Consider the following 24,581-nt stretch of genomic DNA (forward strand, 5'->3'; position numbering starts at 1 on the left):
CAAGATAAAATTTTGGTAAAGCCATTCTGGAGACAGTGTACAGATGGATAGAGCCAGTGGCGCTCGCCTGTAATCCTAGTGGCTAGGGAGGCTGAGACAGGAGGATTGTGAGTTCAAAGCCAACCTCAGCAACAGCAACTCAGTGAGACCCGTTTCTAAATAAAATACAAAATAGGGCTGGGGATGTGGCTCAGTGGCTGAGTGCACCTGAGTTCAATCCCCAGTACTTTCCCCTCAAAAAAGATGGCTAGAGACACATTTTGAGATGAAGGTGGTAGTTAGAACTGGTTGTGTTGGTGAATACCTGTAATCTGAGCAGCTTGGGAGGCTGAAGTGAGAAGCTGAGACAGAAGGATTGTGAGTTCAAAACCAGCCTCAGCAACTTAGCAAGGCCCTAAGCAACTCAGCGAGACCCTGTCTCTAATAAAATATAAAAAGGCTGGGAGCTGGAGTGTGCATGTCTATAATCCTAGCAGCTCGGCTCGGGAGGTAAGGCAGGAAGATTGAGAGTTCAAAGCCAGCCTCAGCAACTCAGTGAGACTGTGTCTTTAAATAAAATACAAAAAATAGGACTGGGGATGTTGCTCAGTGGTTAAGTGCTCCTGGGTTTAGTCCCTGGTGCCACCCCCCAAAAAAAAGATGGTTGTCAGGAATGTTATGTAAGGATTATTTTTTTAAATTATGTATTTATTCCAATTTGTTATACATGATGGCAGAATGCAATTCATTTCATATTACACATATAGAACACAATTTTTCAAGTCACTGATTGTACACAAAGTATTTTCACACCATTCATGTCTTCATACATGAACTTAGGGTAATGATGTCTAACTCATTCCACCATCATTCCTACCTGCTTGCCCCCTCCCTTCCACTCCCTCCTCTTTGCCCTATCTAAAGTTCCTCCATTCCTCCTATCCTCCCCCCATGGCCATTATGAGTCAACATCCTCAAAGAAAACATTCGGCCTTTGGTTTTTTGGGATTGGCTTGCCTTACTTAGCATTATATTCTCCAACTCCATCCATTTACCTGCAAATGCCATGATTTTATTCTCTTTTAATGCTGAGTAATGTTCCATTGTGGTATATATCAAAGTTTCCCTAAGGATTATTTTTGATGTACTTAGGCTAGAACCCAAAACCTTATGCATATTAGTCAAGTACTCTACCACTGAATTACATCTCCATCGCCCCCACCCTGCCACTTTTTTTTTTTTTTTAGGAGATAGAGTCTCACTCTGTTTCCCAAGCTGGCCTTAAACTCCTGGGCTCAGACATTGCTACCTAAGCCTTCTGAGAAGCTGAGACTGCAGGTGCATGCCACCATACCTGGTGACAAAAAAGTTCTTGACTCAGTGGTTCCTATTACTCTGGCTCCTGTCTCACTAGTTAGCACCCATTGATTTTTACTCTCTGTTCAACCCTATCACAATCGTGTCACCCAACCATACTTGACCTTTGACCTTTACCTATTCAGTTTCACACCTCTGTACACTGTAAGTTCTTCACAACCTTCTAGCAAATTCCTACTTAATCTTTAAGACTCAGGCTAACTATTATCCCAGAAGGCTTTCCTTAACTGCACTTTGTTGCCCTCTGTAGAATTGTGGACATAGGGCTTTGAGTAGAAACATAAGAAGCAGGATTGATTTCTCTTTTTTAAGAAGCAGGTTTGGGGGCTGAGGTTGTAGCTTAGTGGTAGAACACTTGCCTAGCATGTGTGAGGCACTGGGTTAGATTCTCAGCACCACATAAAAATATAAATAAAGATATTGTGTCCATCTATAGCTAAAAATATTTTTAAAAAGCAAGATTGGTTTCTCTCTTTTTTATATACAGATATAAAAAACATATTAAATAGTGTGTGTGTGTGTCATACTTGTCTAAAGAATGATAAAGAAAGCACACCCTTGAAAAATTTTGAACTTGACCCAAGTTTCGGGCCTGTTCTTTTATTCCTATCTGAAAAATGAACTTTGTTGACCTTTTTTATATTTTTATATGTGTGATCCTTCTTCTCTCAAGAGGCTTTTTCTCATATTTCCCATATTACTCTATTAGTTTATCAAATCTGTTAAGTAAATAATGAACTAAACTATATTTTATTTTCTATGATTTAAAAAAATTTTAGCATTGAGCAATATGATTAAAATTTGAAAAATACAGAAAGATAACAGGCAAGAAATTTACCACTTAGCACCACTTGCTATTTAAAAAACAACAAAAAAAGGGTCTTTATTCCACACAGGTATAATCAGACTTTTTTCATTACCACAACCTTCTTATAAAAATATCCTCTTTCTTGGACACAGCCATATCAATGTTTATAGCAGCACAATTCACAATAGCTAAACTATGGAACCAACCCAGATACCTTTCAATAAATGAATGGATTAAAAAATGTGTATATACACAATGGAATATTACTTAGCAATAAAAGAGAATAAAGTTATGGCATTTGCAGGTAAATGGCTGGCATCGGAGAAGATAATGCTAAGTGAAGTTAGCCAATCCCCAAAAAAACAAATGGCGAATATTTTCTCTGATATAAGGTGACTGACTCATAGTGGGGTAGGGAGAGGGAGCATGGAGGAATAGAAGAACTCTAGATAGGGCAGAGGGGTGGGAAGGAAAGGGAGGGGGCAGGGGATTAGCAATGATTGTGGAATGTGATGAACATCATTATCCAAAGTGCATGTATGAAGACAGGAATTGATGTGAACATACTTTATGTACAAAATTGTGTTCTATATGTGTAATAAGACTTGTGATGCATTCCACTATCATGTATTTAAAAAATAAAAGCAATTGAAAAAAAAAAAGAAAAAGGCTTCAGGACAAAACAAACAAACAAAAATATCCTCTTTCTTTTCTCTCTGCTCTTCCTCCTTTCTCCCCCCAATACCCACTACAAGGATGTAGTAAATGTCCCATGACTGTATATACTATAATTTATTTAACTTACTGAACATAGATTATCTCCAATTTTTTTTTTTTTTTTTGGTACTGGGGATTTAACCCAGGGGTGCTTTACCACTGAGCTACATCCCCAGTCCTTTATGTTTTTTATTTTGAAATAGGGTCTCACCAAAGTTGCTGAGGGCCTTGCTAATTTGCTGAGGTTGGCCTTTAACTTTTGATCTTTCTGTCTCACCCTCACAAGTTGCTGAGATTATAGGTATATACCACCATACCTGGCTCCAAAATTTTTCTTAAATAACACTAATGAAGAGTATATTTATGCATAAAGATTCTCTACGTTTAGGATAATTTATAAAGAATTCTTGGATCAAATGATATCAACAGATACATTGCCAAATTGGTTTTGAAAAAGATTTGTACTACCAGGCACGATGGCACACTCTTATAATCCCAGTAATTTAGGAGGCTGAAATAGGAGGATTGCAAGTTCAAGACCAGCCTCAGCAACTTGGGTAGGCCCTAAGTAACTTAGTGAGATCCTGTCTCAAAATAAAAAATTATAAAGGGCTGGGGTTGTAGCTCAGTGACAAAGCCCCCCTGGGTTCAATCCCCAGTACCGAAAGAAAAAAGAAAAAAATTTTTTAGAAAGAAAAATAAAAGAAAAAGATTTACACTAAGCCAGGGACTGTGGCACACACCTATAATCTAGCAACTCAAGGCCAGGCAGGAGGATGAGAGTTCAGTGGTAGAGTACCCTGGGTTCAGTCCCCAGCATGGCAATATAGCAAGACCCTATCAAGAAAGAAAAGAAGGAAGGAAGGAAGGAAAAGAAAAGAAGGTTGGTTATGTAACTCAGTTGTAGACTGATCCTGGGTTCAATCCTTAGTACCACCCCTCTCCTCTAGAAAAAGAAGAAAAAATTGGTACTATTTTATACTGCCATGAACTGTGTGCCTTTTTGCCCCTTTCTTTTTAGTTCAGATTGTTGTTAATTCTCTTTCATTTTGTTACTTAGATGGACATAGAACATTCTCTACTTAGTATTATAATGACATTTTCCTTTTTTATGTGTCAGTATCTATTAAGTTATGGGGGCCTGGATAATAGTGCTTAACTCTTTATAGTAAGATTGTTGTAGTATTATTTATTCAAAGTTGGTGTTAGTGTTTAATGAATGTTGGTATATAATGTTGATTACTAAATTCAAAACTCTTTTTCAGACCCTGTAAGATTCGGATATGTCCTTCATATTCGATTGGATTTACAGTGGGTTCAGCAGTGTACTACAGTTTTTAGGTAATGGCTGCCCTTTGTTCTCCATAGTTATCCCATTTAATCTGTTTATATATAAGTATGCTTATTTGCATAGAGCCTTTTTATATATAAGCCAGTAGTTAAGAATGCAAGCTTTTTTGCTTATTTATTTTTTGTGGTACTGTAGGTGAATCCAGTGATGTTTTACCACAGAGCTACCTCCCCAGCCCTTTTTATGTTTGAGACAGGGCATTGCTAAATTGTTCAGGCTGGCCTTGAGTTTGTGATCCTCCTGCCTCAGCTGCCCAGGCAGCTGGGATTATAGGCATATAATGCCCAGCAAGAATGCAAGGTTTAAAATCATAACAATCATATTAATTATTCATCCCTTTACCCCTTCCCCCACCCCACCCCGCCAAACTAGGGATTGAATCAGAGACAATTTACCACTGAGCTATATCCCCAGCCCTTTAGATTTTTTGTTGCCTCTGCTAGTCTCAAACTTGCAATTCTCCTGCCTTAGCCTCCTAATAGCTGGGATTATAGGTATGCACCACTGTGCCTGGCCAAATTAACTTCTGTTGATATATATATATATGGCTTTATTATTGGAATAATTAACAAACATTTGAAGATATTGCCAGTCTCCTGATTTTCAAATTTTACCCTGCATTTAGTCTCTCTGTAATCATCAATCTTTTGAACTGGATTTCATGGCATAGTTTCAGACAGGTCACAGTGCTTACAGAATTATATCTCCTATATAAATATTTCTTCTTCCATGAACATTTTCTTGACAAAGGAAATAAATTTTGTAGTGGATTGCACATCTGTAATCTATCTACTCAAGAGGCTGAGGCAGGACTATCATAAGTTTGAGGTCAGCCTTGGCAATTTAGTGATACTTTTTCTCAAAATAAAAAAATAAAAAGGTCTGGGGATGTAGCTCAGTGGTAGTGTACCCTGGGCTCAGTCCCCAGTACCACACACATAACACACACAAATGCACAAGAAAAACCATAAGCCTCCATTTGAGTATGATGTGTCAAAATGCATTCTATTGTCATGTGTAACTAATTATAACAAATAAAAAAATATTTTAAAAAATTAAAGGGGAAAGCAGAATATAAGAAAAAAAAGAAAGAAAAACCATAAGTGCTTAATATCCTAAAAACCTCATTTATTAATTGAGTAAATATTTTTTTGAGCTTCTGCCATGAGTAAAGATAAGTCCTGTGTTCTCTTGCAATTCTATGGGGTTAAAAAACTAAGCACCTAAGAAAGTTGAAGGTTGAGGGTATAGCTTAGTGGTAAAGTATATGCTTGGACTGTGTGAGGCCCTGGGTTTAAGTCCCAGCCTCAAAATTTGATTTTAAAAAGTAAAGTTAAGGCCAGACATGGTGGTACACACCTGTAATCCCAGCTGCTCAGGAGGTTCAGGCAGGAGGATCACCAATTCAAGGCCAGGCTGGGCAGTTTATCAAGACCTTATTCCAAAATAAAACAGAGCTGGAGATGTTGTTCAATGGTGGAATGGTTGCCTAGCATGTGTGAGGCTCTGGGTTTGATCCCCAGTACTAGCAAAAAAGGAATGAAGTTCAATATTTAGCTTTTAAATGTCAGTCTACTATAAATTGGTCAATGCTGCATTTTCAGCATTTATAAATTTATCATTGCCTCATTGATATGTCTAAGATTATATACTTGGGATTTTTGTTTCTGTTGTTATAGCTTAGTTTTATATAATCCTATGATCAACAGTTTAGTCTAATTTAGTAAGTTAAATTAAATTCAACAATTAACCTCTTAACTTTTTAGCTGAAAGAATGCTCACTGTTATTTTTTCACCAAAAATACTTGTTTTCATTCATGAAAAAAAATCTGTTTTTAATCAGTCATGGTGACACAGGACTGTAATTCCAATGACTTGAAATGCTGAGACAAGATCAAATGTTAAAGTCCAACTTCAGCAATTTAGTAAGACCTTGGCCCCAAATGAAAAAATTTAATTTTTTTTTTTTTAAAAGGACTGAGTTGGACATGGTGGCACAGACCTGTAATTCCAGTGGCCCCAGAGGCTGAGAGGAGGATCACAAGTTCAAAGCTAGCCTCAGTAACTTATCAAGGCCCTAAGTAATGTAGCCAGATCTTGTCTCAAAATAAAAAAATATATAAAAAGAGCTGGGGGGCTGGGGATGTGGCTCAAGCGGTAGCACGCTCACCCGGCATGCGTGCGGCCCAGGTTCGATCCTCAGCACCACATACAAACAAAGATGTTGTGCCCGCCGAAAACTAAAAAATAAATATTAAAAAAAAAAAAAATTCTCTCTCACTCTCTCTCTCTGTCTCTCTCACTGTCTTTTTAAAAAAAAAAAAAAAAAAAGAGCTGGGGGCTGGGGCTGTAGCTCAGTGGCAGATTGAGACACCCGGTTCAATCCTTAGCACCACATAAAAATAAATAATAAAATAAAGGCATTCTGTCCATACACAACTACCAAAAAAATTATTTTAAAAAAGGGCTGGGGACATGGCTCAGGGTTCAATTCTTGGTACCAAATAAATAAATTTAAATAAATAAATAAATTTTAAAAGTGCTGGGGATATAGCTCAGAGATAGAATGCTCCATCCCCAGAATTTTAAACAAAACAAAACTTTATTTAAAAATTTCCTTCAGGCTGGGGATATAGCTCAGTTGGTAGAGTGCTTGCCTGACATGCACAAGGCCCTGGGTTCAATTCCCAGGACCAGCAAAAAAAAAAAAAAAAAATTATCCTTGCTGGGTAGGGTGGTACACACCTATAATCCCAGCAACTGGGGAGGCTGAGGCAGGAGAATTGCAAGTTCAAGGCCAGCCTCAGCAATTTAGTGAGGCCCTAAGCAACTTAGTAAGACCCTCTCTCAAAATAAAAAATAAAAAGGGCTGGTCTGGTGTTGTAGCTCAGTGGTAGAGTGCCTGCCTCACACACATGAGGCACTGGGTTTGATCCTCAGCACCACATAAAAATAAATAAATAAAGATTGTATCCATCTACAACTTAAATAAATAAATAAAAAGGGCTGGGGATATAGCTCAGTATTAGGGTTCCTTTGGGTTTAATCCCCGATAACAAAAACAAACAAACATTTTTTTCCTCAGTCTAGCTTTATAAATACATGATATCAACTATTTTTTTCAGTGTTTTTCTAATAGAGAACACAGATTTTACCCCTAAATTGTGAATGTATCAGCTTTTTACTATTGCAGATATGTTTAGGAAATACAAATATTTCACCAACTGTTGTCAAGTTTAGTTTTTTAATTATTTGAAGTCCCAAATCATGAATAGATGTAAAATAGTTCTGTTAAGACTGAAAATAAATTAATTTTTTTTAAAAAGAGAGAGAGAGAGTGCAAGAATTTTGTTTTAATATTTATTTTTTTAGTTTTCGGCAGACACAACATCTTTGTTTGTATGTGGTGCTGAGGATCGAACCCGGGCCGCATGCATGCCAGGCGAGCGCACTACCGCTTGAGCCACATCCCCAGCCCTGAAAATAAATTTAGAAATTCATGCTTATTCAGGCAAAATTTAAAGTCATTTGGATAATCTATGTCAATATCACTTTGAGTAATCAGAGCTTTTAATCTATAGGATTATATAAGAAAACCGGTAAATTGGTATTTCTTGGACTGGATAATGCGGGAAAAACAACATTGCTACACATGCTAAAAGATGACAGACTTGGACAACATGTCCCAACCTTACATCCCAGTAAGTATATTCCCCCATCTGACATAATACTTGATTAAAGTGATGCTGAGTCATATGCACTAACCAAAAGGGATTTGTTTTTGTTTGTTTTTGATGGATATATTATGATCAGTTTGTGTGAACTGTTCCTAAAATAGTATAATAAATAATAAATTACCTAGCTTCCAAGGAATATATTTAGGTCTTCAAATAATACTCATACTATTTTATCTATTACTACTTCCTTTTCTAGCTAAAAAACTTAAAAAAATTCTCAGAGATTATGACATGATCAGTATATAGTCGTGATTATCTTGTTTACATAGCCTGAATTTCTAATGTATTTTAAAACCAAACTATTTTAATCACTTGCTCAGTAGATAGTTTATGGTTTTATACATTGCTGGTAACGCTCAACTTGTTACTCAGTTATTTTTTTAATTCCTGAAAATGTCAACAATATCTAATATACACCCATGCTAAAGGATGTGAGGCTGACGGAGGCTAAGGATGTAGCTCAGAAGTACAGCAAATGGCTAGCATGCACCAGGCCCCTAGTTTAATCCCTGGTGCCACGATATAAATAAATATTTTAAAAATACACACTATAGAATTATGCCAAAAAACAGGGCATGTACTGATGTAGAAAATTGTAAAGCAGGGGCTGGGGTTGTGGCTCGGTGGTAGAGCACTTGCCTAGCATGTATGAGGCACTGGGTTCAATCCTCACCACCACATAAAAATAAATAATAAAGTTATTATGTCCATCTACAACTAAAAATATTAAAAAAAAAAAGAAAATTGTAAAGCAATTTTTAAAATACTTTCCTATTTTCTTTTAGAAAGACATTAGTAATCATCCTGTAAATTACTTAATTCATACCATCCTGAAATAAGTTTATATAATGAGTATGTTTTTTTTTTTTAAACAGTTACATATGTTAGAGAGAGAGAGAATATTTTGAATATTTATTTTTTAGTATTCGGCGGACACAACATCTTTGTTTGTATGTGGTGCTGAGGATCGAACCTGGGCCTCACGCATGCTAGGCGAGTGCGCTACCGCTTGAGCCACATCTCCAGCCCCAATGAGTATGTTTTAGAAAGTAAAGCTAATGTTAAAATGATTTGGGGTAGGGGATACTCAGGATAGAACCCAGGGACATTTAACCATTGACCCACATCCTCAACCCTTTTTTATGTGGAGACAGGGTCTTTCTGGATTGCTTAGGGCCTTGCTAAGTTGCTGAGGCTAGTTTTGAACTTGTGATCCTCCTGCCTTAGCCTCTTGAGCCACTGAGATTATAGGTGTATGCCATCATGCCCGGCCTAAAATGAATTTATACATACCTGTGACCTTACTTTTGCTAGTGAAAGATTATAAATCAGGTAGGTACAATGTTTAAAGAAAGATAATACAAGATTAATGATGTGGGGTTGGGGGATTTAGCTCAGTGGCAGAGCACTTGCCTAGCACACGCAAGGCCCTGAGTCTGGTCCTCAGCCCTGGGGGGAAAAAAAAGATTAATGATGGATTAAGGAGTGTATTTATTTATTGTGGTGCCAGCAATGGAACCCAGGTCCTTGCACATACTAGGCAAGTGCTCTAACACTGAGCTGTAATCCCAGCCTGGTGTAGCTTTATTTATTTTTTTTTAATTTTTGTTTTGTGTATATATATGTGTGTGTGTATGTTTAAACTTGTTCTCTTTAGATATACATGACAGTTTGTTTCTGTCATGTTATACATACATGGAGTGTAACTTCCCATTCTTATGGTTGTACATGATGTGGAGTTACACTGGTCGTGTATTTATATATGAATGTAGGAAAGTTATGTCCAATTCATTCTACTGTCTTTCCTATTCTCATCCCTCCTTCTTTCCTTTCATTCTCTTTTGTGTAATCTAATGAACTTCTCTTCTCTCCCTGCCTTATTGTGTGTTAGAAGTCACATATCAGAGCCAGTGTAGCTTTAATAAGGAGTATAAAATTGAAAACTAGACCAAAAAGCAGATAATAGTTGTTCAGTAAATGTTCAAAGAGCAAGTGTGGTAACACCCACCTATAATCCCAGCTGTTCTGGAGACTGAGGAAGTAAATTTAAGGCCAAACTCTAGTGAGAATCTATCTCAAAATAAAAAAGACTCAAAATGTATCTCAGTGGTAGAGTGCCCTTGTTCAATCCCCTGTAGTGGGGGTGAAAAATGACTAAGGAAGGAGAAGAGAACAAAACTATTTTTTTCCATAAAACTATTAGGTTAGAAAAGGAACATTTCATAAAATTGATAAATCTTTTTTATATTAGAAGGGGGGGGCTTGATAAATAAGATTCTGATACAAGAACAGTACTGTTAGAGAAAATGATCATGGTGAAATTTAATATATAAAATTGCAAAAACAGCAGAATTGGAAGAGACCTACCTCTAGAGTGGTATAAGTTGCTTTCTTACTTTTTGATGTTGCTGTCTTTCATTTATTCACCAAATATTGAGTGCTTACTTCAAAACCAAACATTTTTCTAAATGCTATGGATACAACAGTGGCACTAAACAGATGCTGTCTTCACTTTGCTGCAGCTAACATTAATTATAGCTCACATTTTTTAATTAAAAGAATATGTGAGGGGCTGGAGCTCAGCAGTAGGGTGCTCACCTAGCACCTGCAAGGCCCTGGGTTCGATCCTCAGCACCACATAAAAATAAATAAAATAAAGGTATTGTATCCAACTACAACTAAAAAATTGTGTTTTTTTAATATATATATATGTATATATAAAGAATATATGTGAGGGCTGGGGATATAGTTCAGTAGGTAGAGTGCTTGCCTTACATGCACAAGGCCCTGGGTTCAATCCCCAGCACCACAAAAAAAAAAAAAAAGGTAACATACATATATCCTGTGATATAACAATTCTACTTTAGGTGTTTTATCCAGGAAAAATGAAGACATATTTACCAAAAAGTTTATACAGGAGTCTTTAATCCAGCTTTATTTTGTAGTTGCCAAAAAACTAGAAACACCTCAGATGTCTACTTAAAAAAGAATGAATATGCAGTGGGATACAACTCAGCAAGAAAGGGAATAAACTACATTCAGTCATATTATACTACACAGAATAAGCTGATCACCAAAAGTTACCTGCTGTATATTTATCTCATATTTGAGAACAGGCAAAACTAACCTATGGTGATAGAATTCAGATTAATGTTTGTTTCTGGGGGGTGGAGCTGGTAATTAACTGGGAGGAGACAATAGGGGACTTTTCTGGGATGTTTTAACAGTGTTCTGTATCTTAATTAAACCAGGACTTTAAAAAAAAAAAAAAACAGAACGAAGAGTGTATTGGTGATTATAACCACAGAAGTGGTTTGCCAGCCATATCCAAGCATTATCTTTTCCTTATGGTTAGTGACTTTGAACAATGATTATATAAATATTTAATTCATTTGCTACTCTAACAATAGTTTGTTAATAAAATAAACTACTCTGAGCTAGAGTAGTTAACACTAGCACTTCCACTGTAATTATGGGGGAACTTCTGTTTCTGGTCTAGAAGGAAGAGTAACAGTATGAAATTATTCTTTCACTATAAATGATTAGATAACTAGACATAAAAATCATATGACTACAACTGTTTTCAAGGATTGGGCAATTGCACAAGATTATAATTCCTGAAAGAAGGAAAACTTCTTTATTCTAGCTTTCTGATAGGAGGTAATTTTCAGACCATTGTGCAAAGAAAGGAAACCCAAACATAGCCCTCTAGTCTTGCTAAGTTGGAGACAAGAGAACAGACTTTGGGGAGGCCAAAGTAATGAGAGTTTGTTGGGAGGGAAGGGGGAGCTCAATAGAAATAACTCTAGAAATGTGCATGGCTGAACACCATTCTGTACATGCATACAACAAAAACTCCACAAGGTTAATCAAGGAATCATTTCTGGAGAAAGAACAATTATAGGGAGCTATCAGCCAAATCATTACTAAAGCTTACAAAGGACTGTGAATATTCAAGTCCTTCTAGCTAGAATGGGCATATTTGATCAGATACACAGGCATTGAATAGAGGACCCAGAGGGATCATACTTTAGTAGTGGGGCTAAAGTAGCCCCAAAGAAAAGCTGTTTTTTCCTAACAGAACTTAAAAATGAATCTACAGGCAATTTACAGTCCTCCAAGGCAAAATCCAAAGAAATACAACAAAATTTAGCATCCATTGTTAAAATTACTAGACACATAAAGAACTAGAGAAGTGAGGCGAAAAATGCAATCAGAAGAAACAAACCCCAAAGTGATAGAAGATGATGGAATGGACAGATAAGGTCATTAAGACAGCTGTTGTGGGCTGGGGATGTAGCTCAAGCGGTAACGCGCTCGCCTGGGTTTGATCCTCAGCACCATATAAAAATAAAATAAAGATAAATATTAAAAATAAATATTAAAAATTTAATATTAAAAAATTTAAAAAATAAATATTAAAAAATTCTCTCTTTCTCTCTAAAAAAAAAAGCTGTTGTATGCCCAAGGATTTAAAGGAAAACATGTACTTAATAAGGAGAGAAATGGAAGATGGAACCAAATGGAACTTTTTTTTTTTTTAAACCAAGGATTGAACCCAGGGGCACTTAATTACTGAGCCACATCCCCAGCCATTTTTATTTTTTATTTTGAGATAGAGTCTTGCTAAGTAGCTGAAGCTGTTTTTGAATTTGTGATTCTCCTGCTTCAGCCTCCCAAATCTCTGCAATTATAGGCCTGCACCACCATGCCTAGCCCCAAATGAAACTTTTTTTTTAATTTGTTTTTTTTTTTAGTGAGAGAGAGAGAGAGAGAATTTTAATATTTATTTTTTAGTTTTTGGCGGACACAACATCTTTGTTTGTATGTGGTGCTGAGGATCGAACCCGGGCCGCATGCATGCCAGGCGAGCGCGCTACTGCTTGAGCCACATCCCCAGCCCCCAAATGAAACTTCTAACAATGAAAATTTCTTTGGATAGGATTAACAGCAAATTAGACAGTGCCAATACTGCAGAAGGAAAGACCAGTGATAGGCACTAGACCGAATGAAGCACAGAGGCCTCTCAGTGTCACCAGTTGCTATGTATGCGCGGAGGACAGAACTAGCTCACAATAAACACCTCTTTGCTGCTTACAAAAAAAAAAAAAAAAAAGAATGAAGCACAGAGAGAAAAATGACTGAAAGGAAAATAAAAAGAGCCTCAGTGACTTATAAGACAATATCAGGTAGTCTAAGAGACTTGTAAGTGAAATTCCAGAAGGAGAAAGGAGAGAGCAGAAAAAATTTGAAGAAGTAATGTTTCCAGTTTTTTATTATAAATTCTGTTTGCTTTTAGACTGTCTTGGGACTGGGGATATTGCTCAATGGTAGAATACCTGGAGGTACTAGGTTTAATCCCCAGCAGTCGCGGGGGAAGAATGTTTTATGATGGCCATAAGAAAATATTATTAGATTATTTCACTTGCATCATTTAAGAAGAATTACAAGAGCTGGATACAGTGGTGCATGCCTGTAATCCCAGCGGCTTGGGAGGCTGAGGTGGGAGGATCATGAGTTCAAAGCCAGCCTCTGCAAAAATGAGGGGTTAAGCAACTCAGTGAGATCCTATCTCTAAATAAAGTACAAAATAGGGTTGGGGATGTGATTCAGTGGCTGAAGGACCCTAAATTCAATCCCCAGTACTCCCCTTCAAAATAAAGAATTACATGAAAATGTTTTAGATTGGAATAGTCATTTGAATTCAGAACCATAATTGTCTAGGTTAATATTTTCAGCAGAAATGAGAAAAGGAAAAACAAATGTTAGATTTATTATGGATAGTGATTATCAGAATTGGCTATTATGATTTTTTGTGTTATATTATCTGTTTTAATTGGATTATAACTAATCATAACAAAATATTCTTTTACTAGTTCCTAAATGTTTCATTGTCCTTATTTGTAATTACAGTAAATCAAATATTAGGTTATAATGCATGCTCTGAATGAATTTCTAATTTTTATATCATAAAAATATTGTATTTTTTTTTTAGCTTCAGAAGAATTAACTATTGCTGGTATGACTTTTACAACTTTTGATCTGGGTGGACATGTTCAAGGTAAGATTCTGTTACTATTACAGTCACTTTGTTTTATTTTAACTTGGTTGAAAGGCCATTATGTTCCAGTGCATGAAATCTCATTCTATTTAAGCAAAGCCAGAGTAGACTTAAAGTTTAGGGATTATTATTACCCCCAGATAAATGCTTTAAAAGCAAGAGGTAATTTTCATAATATTCCTGGTCAGTTTTAGTGTAAGTTGCTTATGGTGATTAAAAATATGAGTGAAATTTAGCTTCCATTCTTTCTGCTTCAGTCTACCTATCATCTGTTGTTGTAATTATGTTATGAATATGTATCTGCTCTGAAAACACCTTCAGTAGATAATTCATTACTTAAAATAATAAGGCCAAATTTATTGACCTGGCATTCAGTGTCTCTGGTATGTACTATGGACTTGTCTTTTTTTCCCTGATATTCTCCTCTCCACTCCCTCCCTCACCCTTTATTTTATTGTATTTTTATTATTATTACTATTATTATTATTTTCTTTTGGTGGTTCTGGGATTGAGCATAAACCAGGGCCTTGAGCATGTAAGCAAACCCTCTACCACAGAGCTACATAACCAGTCTTTTAAAAATTTTTATCATGAGACAGGGTCTCACTATTTGCCCAGGCTAGCCTTAAATTGGTAATGTTCCTGCCTAAGTGTGAGCTACTGCACACAGTCCCATTCTGTTTATTCGATCCAAACCAAAGCTTAGTGATCTCTGTGCTTTTGCTCATGCCATCCCCATGTGTATTTAAGTAACTAGTTCAGGGCCCAGTGTACATTCTGCTGCCTTCCCGGGGAAGCCACTCCCAGCTTAGAGTGCTCTCAGTTTAGCTTCCTTAGACTTTACAGTGTGCACAGGTCTGCAGCAAGCTTAGGAAAGACTATCTTATCTCCTAAATTAAATTGTGGGACTAAAATTCTACAGAAATCTAAATTTATTTTTTATCCCCAAAAGTACTTGACAATGTCCAGCACATAGTAAGTCATAACTAATGCATATTACAGAGTTAATGGGCATTCTAAAAAGCTGTTCTTATGTATATTTGAAAGGATTTTAAATGGTTGTGGCTAGTGTAAGCACATTTGATACATAAAATAATTGATACATAAAATAATTTTATAAATTAATTTTGGGGATGTGAAGATTAGTAAGAATTATAATCTACCTGGGCGCAGTGTGCCATGCCTGTAATCCCAGCAGCTTGGGAGGCTGAGACAGGAGGATCTTGAGTTCAAAGCCAGCCTCAGCAATGGCGAGGGGCGCTAAGCAACTCAGTGAGACCCTGTTTCTAAATAAAATACAAAATAGGGCTGGGGATGTAGCTCATTTTTTATTTTGATATAGGGTCTTGCTAAGTTGTAGAGACTGGCCGCCAACATGCAAGCCACCTGCCTCAGCCTCCCAAGTTGCTAGGATTACAAGTGTGTGTCACTGTGCCCACCTTGGAGAACTACTCTTAATATCTTTTTTTTTTTTTTTTGGTACTGAGGATGGAACCTTAGGGGCACTTAACCACTGAGCCACATCCCTAGTCCTGTTCTGTATTTTATTTAGAGACAAGGTCTCACTAAGTTGCCTGGCACCTTGCCATTGCTAAGTCTGGCTTTGAACCTGCGATCCTCCTGTCTCAGCCTCCTGAGCTGCTGGGATTACAGATGTGCACCACCACACCTGGCTATTCTTTACTATCTTGTTGGACACTTCATTCAAACCATCTGCTAGGTTTGACCAGCAAATAAATTCTCTAACTCCTGATTGTTTTTGTTAGCCCGAAGAGTATGGAAAAACTACCTTCCTGCTATCAATGGCATTGTATTTCTTGTGGATTGTGCAGACCATGAAAGGCTGTTAGAATCAAAAGAAGAACTTGATGTAAGTTAAATAATTAAAACTAAGCATAGTAAAATCACTCTGGTAAACCTGAAGAAATAAATTGGAAATATGGTGTCAGAATGCAGCCTTTCTGTACTCTCTGATGAAACTCCTGAAATTTTGTTGAGCTTAGTGACTGCTTTAAGTAGTGATTACTACTTAATGCAGGAATTACTTGTAGTAATTGTAGCTATTGAGGAAACATGAACATAGACAACCTTCTTAAAGACTCTTCTAGGGGTTCACCCTCTACAAAGTGTGCCCATCCTAGTATATTTCATGTGTACTGCATTCTTGGAGTGGGGTTTATCTTGAGTCCCTAGTCCTTCTTAGAATGCCATTTCTTCAGGAATTGGCTAGAATTTAGAAATAGTATAATATGTCATCTTTGTCACCACTTCCAAAAGTGAGCAGGTACATGTTTAGCTACCTCTCCTTTCCCCTCCCAGGCCAGATGCTTTATAAAGGGTCTCAGGAATAGCAGATAAGACCAGAAATAGATCTGGGACCAAAGTAGCTCTGTGCTTTTACTGAAGCAGATCATACCTCTGCCCAGAGCAGACAAATACTCCTTTATATGGAATAGTCAAATGGATTCTGTGGTCATGGGACATGGTCTGGGAGTTCCTGATTCCTCCTATGTGCCAGGCATTGTAGACGTGCACTATTACTTCATTTAATTCTCACATCAATTCCATAAGGTAGGTGCTACTATTCTCTATTCTGTCTGAGCTTCTGTGAAGCTAACTTGCCTATGGTTGCAACTCATAAGCAGCAGAACCAGAAGTGAAACGATGTCTGCCCACCTCCAAGGGGTTAGCTGTAGCAACTCTACCTCACTGATTTACATAGTGAGCAGAATGAACATTTACAGAAAGAGCTTTTGGGAGACATAAGAATCAAATTTATGAGTCCATTGTATTTACCTTAAGATGTGGGAAAAGTTTGCCAAAAAAATCAGCATGTTGTGTAATGTAGAGAATGAGTCCTTGATTGTTTTTGTATTTTTTTGCTCTTTTTTTTTTTAGTCACTAATGACAGATGAAACCATTGCTAATGTGCCTATACTGATTCTTGGGAATAAGATTGACAGACCTGAAGCTATCAGTGAAGAGAGGTTACGAGAAATGTTTGGTTTATATGGTCAGACAACAGGAAAGGTAAAAAAAAAAAAAAAAAAACTTTGACAGATGTAAATATTTAATTCTGCAGTAAAAGTGTCTTTAAATTAGGGGCTGGGGTTATAGCTCAGAAGTAGAGTGCTTGCCTAGCATGTGTGAGGCCCTGGGTTCGATCCCCAGCACCATGTAAAACTAAATAAATAAAATAAAGGTATTGTGTCCATCTACAATTGAAAATATATATATTTGGGCTGGGGATGTGGCTCAAGCGGTAGTACGCTCGTCTGGCATGCGTGCGGCCCGGGTTCGATCCTTAGCACCACATACCAACAAAGATGTTGTGTCTGCCGATAACTAAAAAATAAATATTAAAAAAATTCTCTCTCTCTCCTTAAGTGTCTTTAAATTATACAAGCTTTTTTTTTTTTCTTTTTTTGGTACTGGGGATTGAACCTAGGGGCACTTAACCACTGAGCCACATCGCCACCCTTTTTTTGTATTTTATTTACAGACAGGATCTCACTGAGTTGCTTAGGGCCTCACTAAATTGCTGTGGCTGGCTTTGAAATCACCATCCTCCTGCCTCAGCCACCTAAATTGCTGGGATTATAGTCATACACCACCACACCCATTTGTCTTCTTTTTAATAAGTCAGCTTTACATTAAAAATATCTAGTTTGGTCATAAACCTACTCAGAATGTTGTCTCTATTATCCATGAAGCCACTTTGTATTTTTTTCTATGATAGAATATTTTTATTCTTGGGCTGGGGCTTTGGCTCAGCAATAGAGTGCTCACCTAGCACATGCGAAACCCTGGGTTCGATCCTCAGCACCACATAAAAATAAATAAATAAAATAAAGTTATTGTGTCCAGTTACAATGAAAAGATAAATATTAAAAACATAAAGTAGAACCTACTATCTACTGGGGAGTAGAGCTTTTATTTCATAAAGCTCCAACGTGTCTCTCTTTTCTTCCAGGGCAATGTATCTCTGAAAGAACTGAATGCCCGACCTTTAGAAGTTTTCATGTGCAGTGTGCTCAAAAGACAAGGTTATGGAGAAGGATTCCGCTGGATGGCACAGTACATTGATTAACATAGACATCAACCCGCCTCTGCTCCAGGTCTCACATTCAGGCCTACTCAGAGATTTGATCACTCAACATGCATAACTTGAATTCAATAGACTTTTGTTGGATTTAAAATAGATGTTTTTTAGATTATTAATATTATATCAACTTAATTTGAGTGAGAATTGAAAACTGATTCAAGTAAGTTTTGAATATCCCAATGTTTGCTTTCTAATTCCATACAAATAGTTTTTAAAGTTTATAATCTGACGTTTACCCCAGCACCATTTATAAAGAGCAACTTTGCAGCAGTACATTTGAAGCACTTTTTAACATTGTGAATCTACAAATATAAACCATATTTAAAAGCTCATCATGTTAAATTTTTTATGTACTTTTCTGGTACTAGTTTTTAAATTTTAGATCATTTGTCTCCTCTCGAGTGTACAGTTAATAATTAGCTTATCAATGATTGCATGATGCCTTACAATTTTCAATAATACTTTTTCTTATGCAAACGTCATGCAATAAAACAAACTCTAATGTTTGGTATCCTTGTTGGGCAAATGTTTCATTTGAATGTGTCTTATTTAACTAAGTATATTCTTAAATTTTAAAATATTTAATATACAGGAGAGGGTTTTGGGAAAGGAAATTCCTTTAGAATATTTAGAATAATGTTTAAGTCCCTAAAGGCTTTTGCATTTACAATGTAGCAGTTGTAGTTGGTTGCACCTGGTACCACATTTCTCTTGGAATCGTGTATTTTTATCAGTAATGCTGCCATTTCCAGTGCTGGTGGACTGTATGTCCCAGTCCCTGTGGGATCAACCTTCTGAAGAAAAGCACATCTACAGTATGCAAGGTTGAGCCTCAGTTTCGTAGGCCTTGTAGTTCCATCCCAGTTATCTAATGCTGAAGCGCTCAAGTTTAACTCGTATCTAGTTTGGTAACCTGTACTTCGCCAAAAATAGTGACAGGCACAAGTCTCATTTATAGGTACTTCCGAGGGCACGCAACAGGTAGGATCCTATGCACAGTTTTGTTGTATAGACCTGCATATCTAAGGACAAAGAAACAGCTTGTTCTGTGAGGATTTTACTTCTATCCTATAGCTCTTCTGCGTTCTTTGGGATATTTTTGCTTCCTGGTAGGAAGAAAATGAATGTGTTTTTTTTTTTTTTTTTCTTAATTGCTGTCAGCTAGCTCTTCCTTTTTAATCACAAAGGCTCGTTTTTAGATATAAAACTTGCTATGTGATAGTGTCCACATCCTCACTGTTAGACTCACTAATGAAAATTTAGTTGGTTTTTAAAAGCATTATAATTTCCTAAGAAGTTGAGTTCTTTTTATATGTCTGAGATTCCCATCATGAGTAAAATAAGATGAAAGGTAAGTGCCCAAAATGAATCATAAGAGTTCTCTTCTAATTATAAGCAAGTTTTTATAGTATATTTAACCAGTTCCACTGAGAAGAGATTGTTGCAGTTCCATCAAGAATAATTTGAATATCAACCTTAGTGTTTTCTCTAGCAATTTCCCCAGGCAAAGTTGGTATATTTCTTTCTGTCATTGATAATATAACCTATGAAGCAGATACAGATTGAGGAATGTGACTAGAAGGAATTAGTAAGCCAACAAGATCATTTCTTAACACTTGGTTTTAGTAATTTGGCTATTCTATTTCACTTTCAGCTTGTTTCTAAGTGAAAATGAAAGAATTTCTTCTCTGCCTAGAGACATCAGTAGCACTAAGGGAAAATTAGAAAATGACATTGCAGCCTGTTGGTTTATGTGCCAGATGGTTTACAGTATTCGCTCCTAAAATCCTGACTATACAGAGCTAAGCCTTATTAGAAAACAACTGCATCTTGTTCATGGGTATCTGTCTTCACTACCTTCAGGGACATACCTTTCTGCATGTATTTCCTAGAGGAGCTGTTATAATACTCTAATCATTTTGGCATAAATTGGTAAAAAGGAAAAAAATTAACAGGTTCTTGGTAAAATAGTTTGTTCGAGAACCTTCATTCTAGCTCTGACACTGGGATCAAAGAAACAGGTCACTAAATGGTGGATATTTTCCCAATAATGTAAGAGTCTTATGTCCCGAGGCACTAGAAGTAGAGCTGGCTACATTTAGCTGCAACCAGCTTTCTTTCCACTCCCAGCCAGAGGATTTAACCAGCCAGAGCTGAGAACCCCTCCAGAGCACATTCACTAGGTCGAAGCTCCCCTTCCAGGAAGCAGATTGAGAGAAACATATGTAGAAGGCAACTCTGTAAATGAATGTGCCCCTGTGGAGTGTTTCCTAGGCAAATGTAGGGAAAAGAGGTTAATTCTGTGCCCCACACTAAAAGCTGTTAAAGTATAGTTATTAACACTGTTGTATACAAGTTAAGACTGGATTTTATACAAACAGGCATCATGCAAACAACATTCTAAAATCTGAAGTCCAAAACTCTACAATTGTAAGGTCTGAGCCCACTTTTATATTCTTAAAGTTGTTTTAAGTCCACATCTGTTTGAATGACTGCTATTTATTATACTTTTGGACCATAAGTGGTTAAGTTGATAATATCTACTTTATCTTGGTGAATCTTTTTTTTTTTTTTTTTGGTACTAGGAATTGAAACCAGGGGCACACTACCACTGAGCTACATCCCCAGCCCTTTTTATTTACCTTTTTATTTATTATTTTGAGATAGGATCTTGCTAAGTTGCTGAGGCTGGCCTCTAACTTGCAATTCTCCTGCCTCAGCCTCCTAGCAACTCTGCTGGAATTACAGGCATGTGTCACCACACCTGGCTTAGTGAATTTTTAGAATGGAAATGACAGCATTTTAAATTGGTAACAGATGTTTTCTAAAATATATGATTTTTTTTTATGGTTTTGGGGATTGAACCCAGGACCTTGCACATGCTAGACAAGTACTCTACTAACTGAGCTATATCCCCAGCCATCCTAAAGTATATGAAAAAAATACTGTTCACTATTGGCTTAGTTGAACCAATATCTTTTTGAATGAGTGCCAAAGATGTCTGAATTCAGATATTACCTGCAATAGATCTAAATTTTAGTTTTGTTTTCCTGTCTCCATATACAGATTTACTGTGGTTTACAACATAAAGGCAGAACATTGTTTTCCACTGGTTCCACTTCTTCATGATACTTTCCAGCATGTAAAATACTTGTAAACCATTAAAGTAGGATGTTAGCTATGATGATAGTGTTTCTTGTCTTCTGGAAAATGATTTTATTAATCACATTTAAAACCCATCACTGGGCTAGGGATCTAGACTACTAGATCAGTGGTAAAGCACTTGCCTAACAGGCATGAGGCCCAGTACCACAAAGAAAAAAAGAAAAAGAAAAAAATATTTTCAAAAATTTCATCATTAAAAACAATGTACTTCTAGTTATCATTTCAGGGAAAAGTTTACATTTCTGAAACTCTTTATTTGGTATGTGACTCATTGTGGTATTTTGATCTTGTTAATCACTTACATGACCGAAATTCACAAGGACTTTTTTTTATTTTTATTTTTATTATTTATTTTTTGCAGTACTGGAGATTTAACCCAGGGCTTAATGCATGCTTAGCAAGCACTCTACCACTGAGCTACACCCCAAGCCCCACAAGGATTTATTGCCAAGTAAAATTTGACCAGAATACATGAAAACGGCTTATATTTTCTTAAAAATTTCCTAGTTATCTTATTTAGAATGTATTATTTGGGTCATTTTTAGACATATTTGGTGATATTTCACAAATAAAAAACAAACCTCGAGTATTCAAAAAAATCTTACATATTTTGACATAAAGGTTTATGAAAAAACTAGACAGTAAATATAAATTCCTTAATGCAAAATTAATGAGTAATAAAAACTTATTAAAAAAACAGGTTCTGCTATAAATACAAGAGTTAAAAAAAAAAAACGGTATGCTCTAATTAAGGACTGAATTATCAAAACTGCATGATAATACTTCTACTCATTTCCATTATTGTTGTTCTTTTGAAATTCAAGTTGGTGCTTTTTAACAGCAACAACAACAAAAAAGCTCTTGGAATATATTACCGTGCCTCTGTGTATAAAGTGAATGGGATTTTTGTTAAAACCACCTTTCCACTCCTGAGCCCTGTAACCATCCCTCTCATATACCAACCCCCACCACCCACATGCACACACTTGAATTTAAAAGATCCCTAAGTAGGAAGGAAATCCACAGTCTATTTTAGATGAAGTTCTGAACCAATGGATTTTTGTTCTCATAATTTAGAACACTAAATAGCTAATATATTCAATGCCATTGATTGATTGATTTTTCAGGACTTTTTCCTCTTTAAAATAGAATCCAAAGTCATCAGAGGAAAGTAAGCAAGGTCATCCAAAGCAAACTTTCATTTCAGGTGTGTCCCTATCCCAAACAGATCTTAGGACAGAAATGGAAAAGTGATTTCATGCTGAATTATTTTTGGAAAAATTGCACTGGAGTGCATGGATTCTTAAGCATGCATTTTAAATGGGGAATTAGATTTAATTTGGGGGGTTAAAAGAGGGTGACAATTCTATAGTTTTGACAGAAAGGGTTTTTTGTTTGTTTGTTTTCCAGAATTGTCATTATCAAGTATAAAGATTCATGTCAGAATGGCCAACTTCACATGAGTGTCTGTATTCCCTGGTGCTGCTCCTAACCTGAACTCATAATCAGTTGCCATACTAAAGCAAGAGCACTCAGGTGAATGTGGTCAAGTTACTTTAAAATTCATAAAAAGTATTTGGCTGAATGCAAAATATGTTGAGGTGGTAAGTCGGTGATCAATTGTTTATCACTAACTTTGTTTGCACTTTCACAGAACACTGCTTGCACTAGGATCTTAGTGTGAATTATAACAATTGTTTTACAGTATATACAGATTGTTAAGCATAATTTATATGAAGATGTTTCTGTTTACTTTTGTGTATTTTACAAAGAACAACTATAATAGATGGTTAAATGTTTTTGAATTGTGTTTGTATGTTATTTTGATTTTGTTCTGTTATCTTTTCACTTCCTATGAATTTGAGTGTGTCAGGAATAGAGAAATAAAATGCTAACCTGGTTGTCAAATAACTCCAGTATTTGGTTCCATTTTGCTGTTGTGTTTTGGTTTTAACTTTTTTGGTTTTTTGCGGCACCAGAGATCAAACCCAAGGCCTTGTGAATGCTGGGCAAGTGCTTCTACCACTGAACTCCTTCCCCCAGCCCAGTTCCATTTTTATTATCAACTCTAATTTTCATTTTGCTCATTAGAAATTTCTAAGACTTTGAAAATTGCAAAGAATTTTCCCTTTGTGCGAACATTCTTATTTGCTTTGTAAGACTGAAAACAACTTAGAGGTAAATTGAAATAGAACTTACACAATGCTGTTCAATAGAAATATGAAAAATAAGGCAACCAATTGGTTTTATCTATTTTAAGGTTCTCTAACTTTAGTATGCACAGAAACTCCTAGGGAGCTTAAAAACAAAAAAAATCCCCACCAAAGACTATGATTCAATAGATAGGTTGCTTGAGGGCAGAATAAGTAATCTGAATCTCTTAAGATTTTTATGCTGGATTCTGGATATTTTATTTAGGAGAAACATGATAAAACAATTCAGTACTCCAGCGACTAAACCCGCTGAGGCAGGAGCATTGCAAGTTTGAGACCTGTCTAAACAACTCAGCAAGATCCTGTCTCAAAAAAAAAAAAAAGAATTGGAGATGTAACTCAATGGTAAAGCTTCCCCTGAGTTCAATCCCAGTGCACCAAAATAACCAGTGCTAAGAAAAGAAAGTCTTATTTATTTAGCTATTTTTCCTAAATTTAGCTACATAATCTTCAACTAAACTGACATTTGTACCACGCATACATAACTAATGCAGATGTCATAACATTCAGCCTAGTGTGAAGAGACCTTGTTGGAAATAGGGGAAGTTCCTAGGAAATGATGTAAATGGAACCTTTTGGGTAGTGGCCACCATCCTCCTAACTGAAATGTGGGAACAACAGCCTATAAACTTGATTAAAAAGATCCCAGGTCAAGTATGTTGGTATACCTGTAATCCCAGCTAATAGGAGGCTAATGCAAGAGGATTGTGAATTTGAGGCCAGCCTGGACAATTTAGCAAGACCCTGTCTCAAAAGGGAATCATGTGCGGTGGCCTACTCCTGTAATCCCAGGGGCTCTGAAGGTTGAGGTAGGGGAATCAAAGTTCAAAGCCAGCCTTCGCAAAAGCAAGGCGCTAAGCAACTCAGTGAGACCCTGTCTCTAAAATACAAGGGACTGGGGATGTGGCTCAAGCGGTAGCGCGCTCGCCTGGCGTGGGTGCGGCCCAGGTTCGATCCTCAGCACCACATACAAAGATGTTGTGTCCGCCAAAAACTAAAAAATAAATACTAAAAATTCTCTCTCTCTCTCTTTAATAAATAAATAAATAAATAAATGGTGATGTGGCT

At 36.5% G+C, this 24,581-nt stretch overlaps 1 protein-coding gene and 1 non-coding gene across 2 annotated transcripts in view; both read left to right on the forward strand.

The window, feature by feature from the left end:
* The window catches only part of Sar1b (secretion associated Ras related GTPase 1B), a 30,093-nt gene extending 6,882 nt beyond the window's left edge, over window positions 1-23,211 (forward strand). Inside the window, exons 2-7 of the mRNA XM_027949660.2 lie at window positions 4,147-4,222; window positions 7,814-7,933; window positions 13,965-14,030; window positions 15,797-15,900; window positions 16,929-17,060; window positions 18,004-23,211. Of these exons, the coding sequence (XP_027805461.1) occupies window positions 4,165-4,222; window positions 7,814-7,933; window positions 13,965-14,030; window positions 15,797-15,900; window positions 16,929-17,060; window positions 18,004-18,120 (597 nt within the window). The 5' untranslated portion in view covers window positions 4,147-4,164 and the 3' untranslated portion in view covers window positions 18,121-23,211. The remainder of the gene's footprint in view (window positions 1-4,146; window positions 4,223-7,813; window positions 7,934-13,964; window positions 14,031-15,796; window positions 15,901-16,928; window positions 17,061-18,003) is intronic.
* On the forward strand, window positions 6,856-6,931 carry Trnav-gac (transfer RNA valine (anticodon GAC)). The gene has a single exon. It is a non-coding gene; the product is annotated as a tRNA-Val (tRNA).
* Window positions 23,212-24,581: the final 1,370 nt, after the last annotated feature.

This window comes from Marmota flaviventris, chromosome 5 (assembly GCF_047511675.1).
Source record: "Marmota flaviventris isolate mMarFla1 chromosome 5, mMarFla1.hap1, whole genome shotgun sequence".
NCBI lineage: Eukaryota > Metazoa > Chordata > Mammalia > Rodentia > Sciuridae > Marmota > Marmota flaviventris.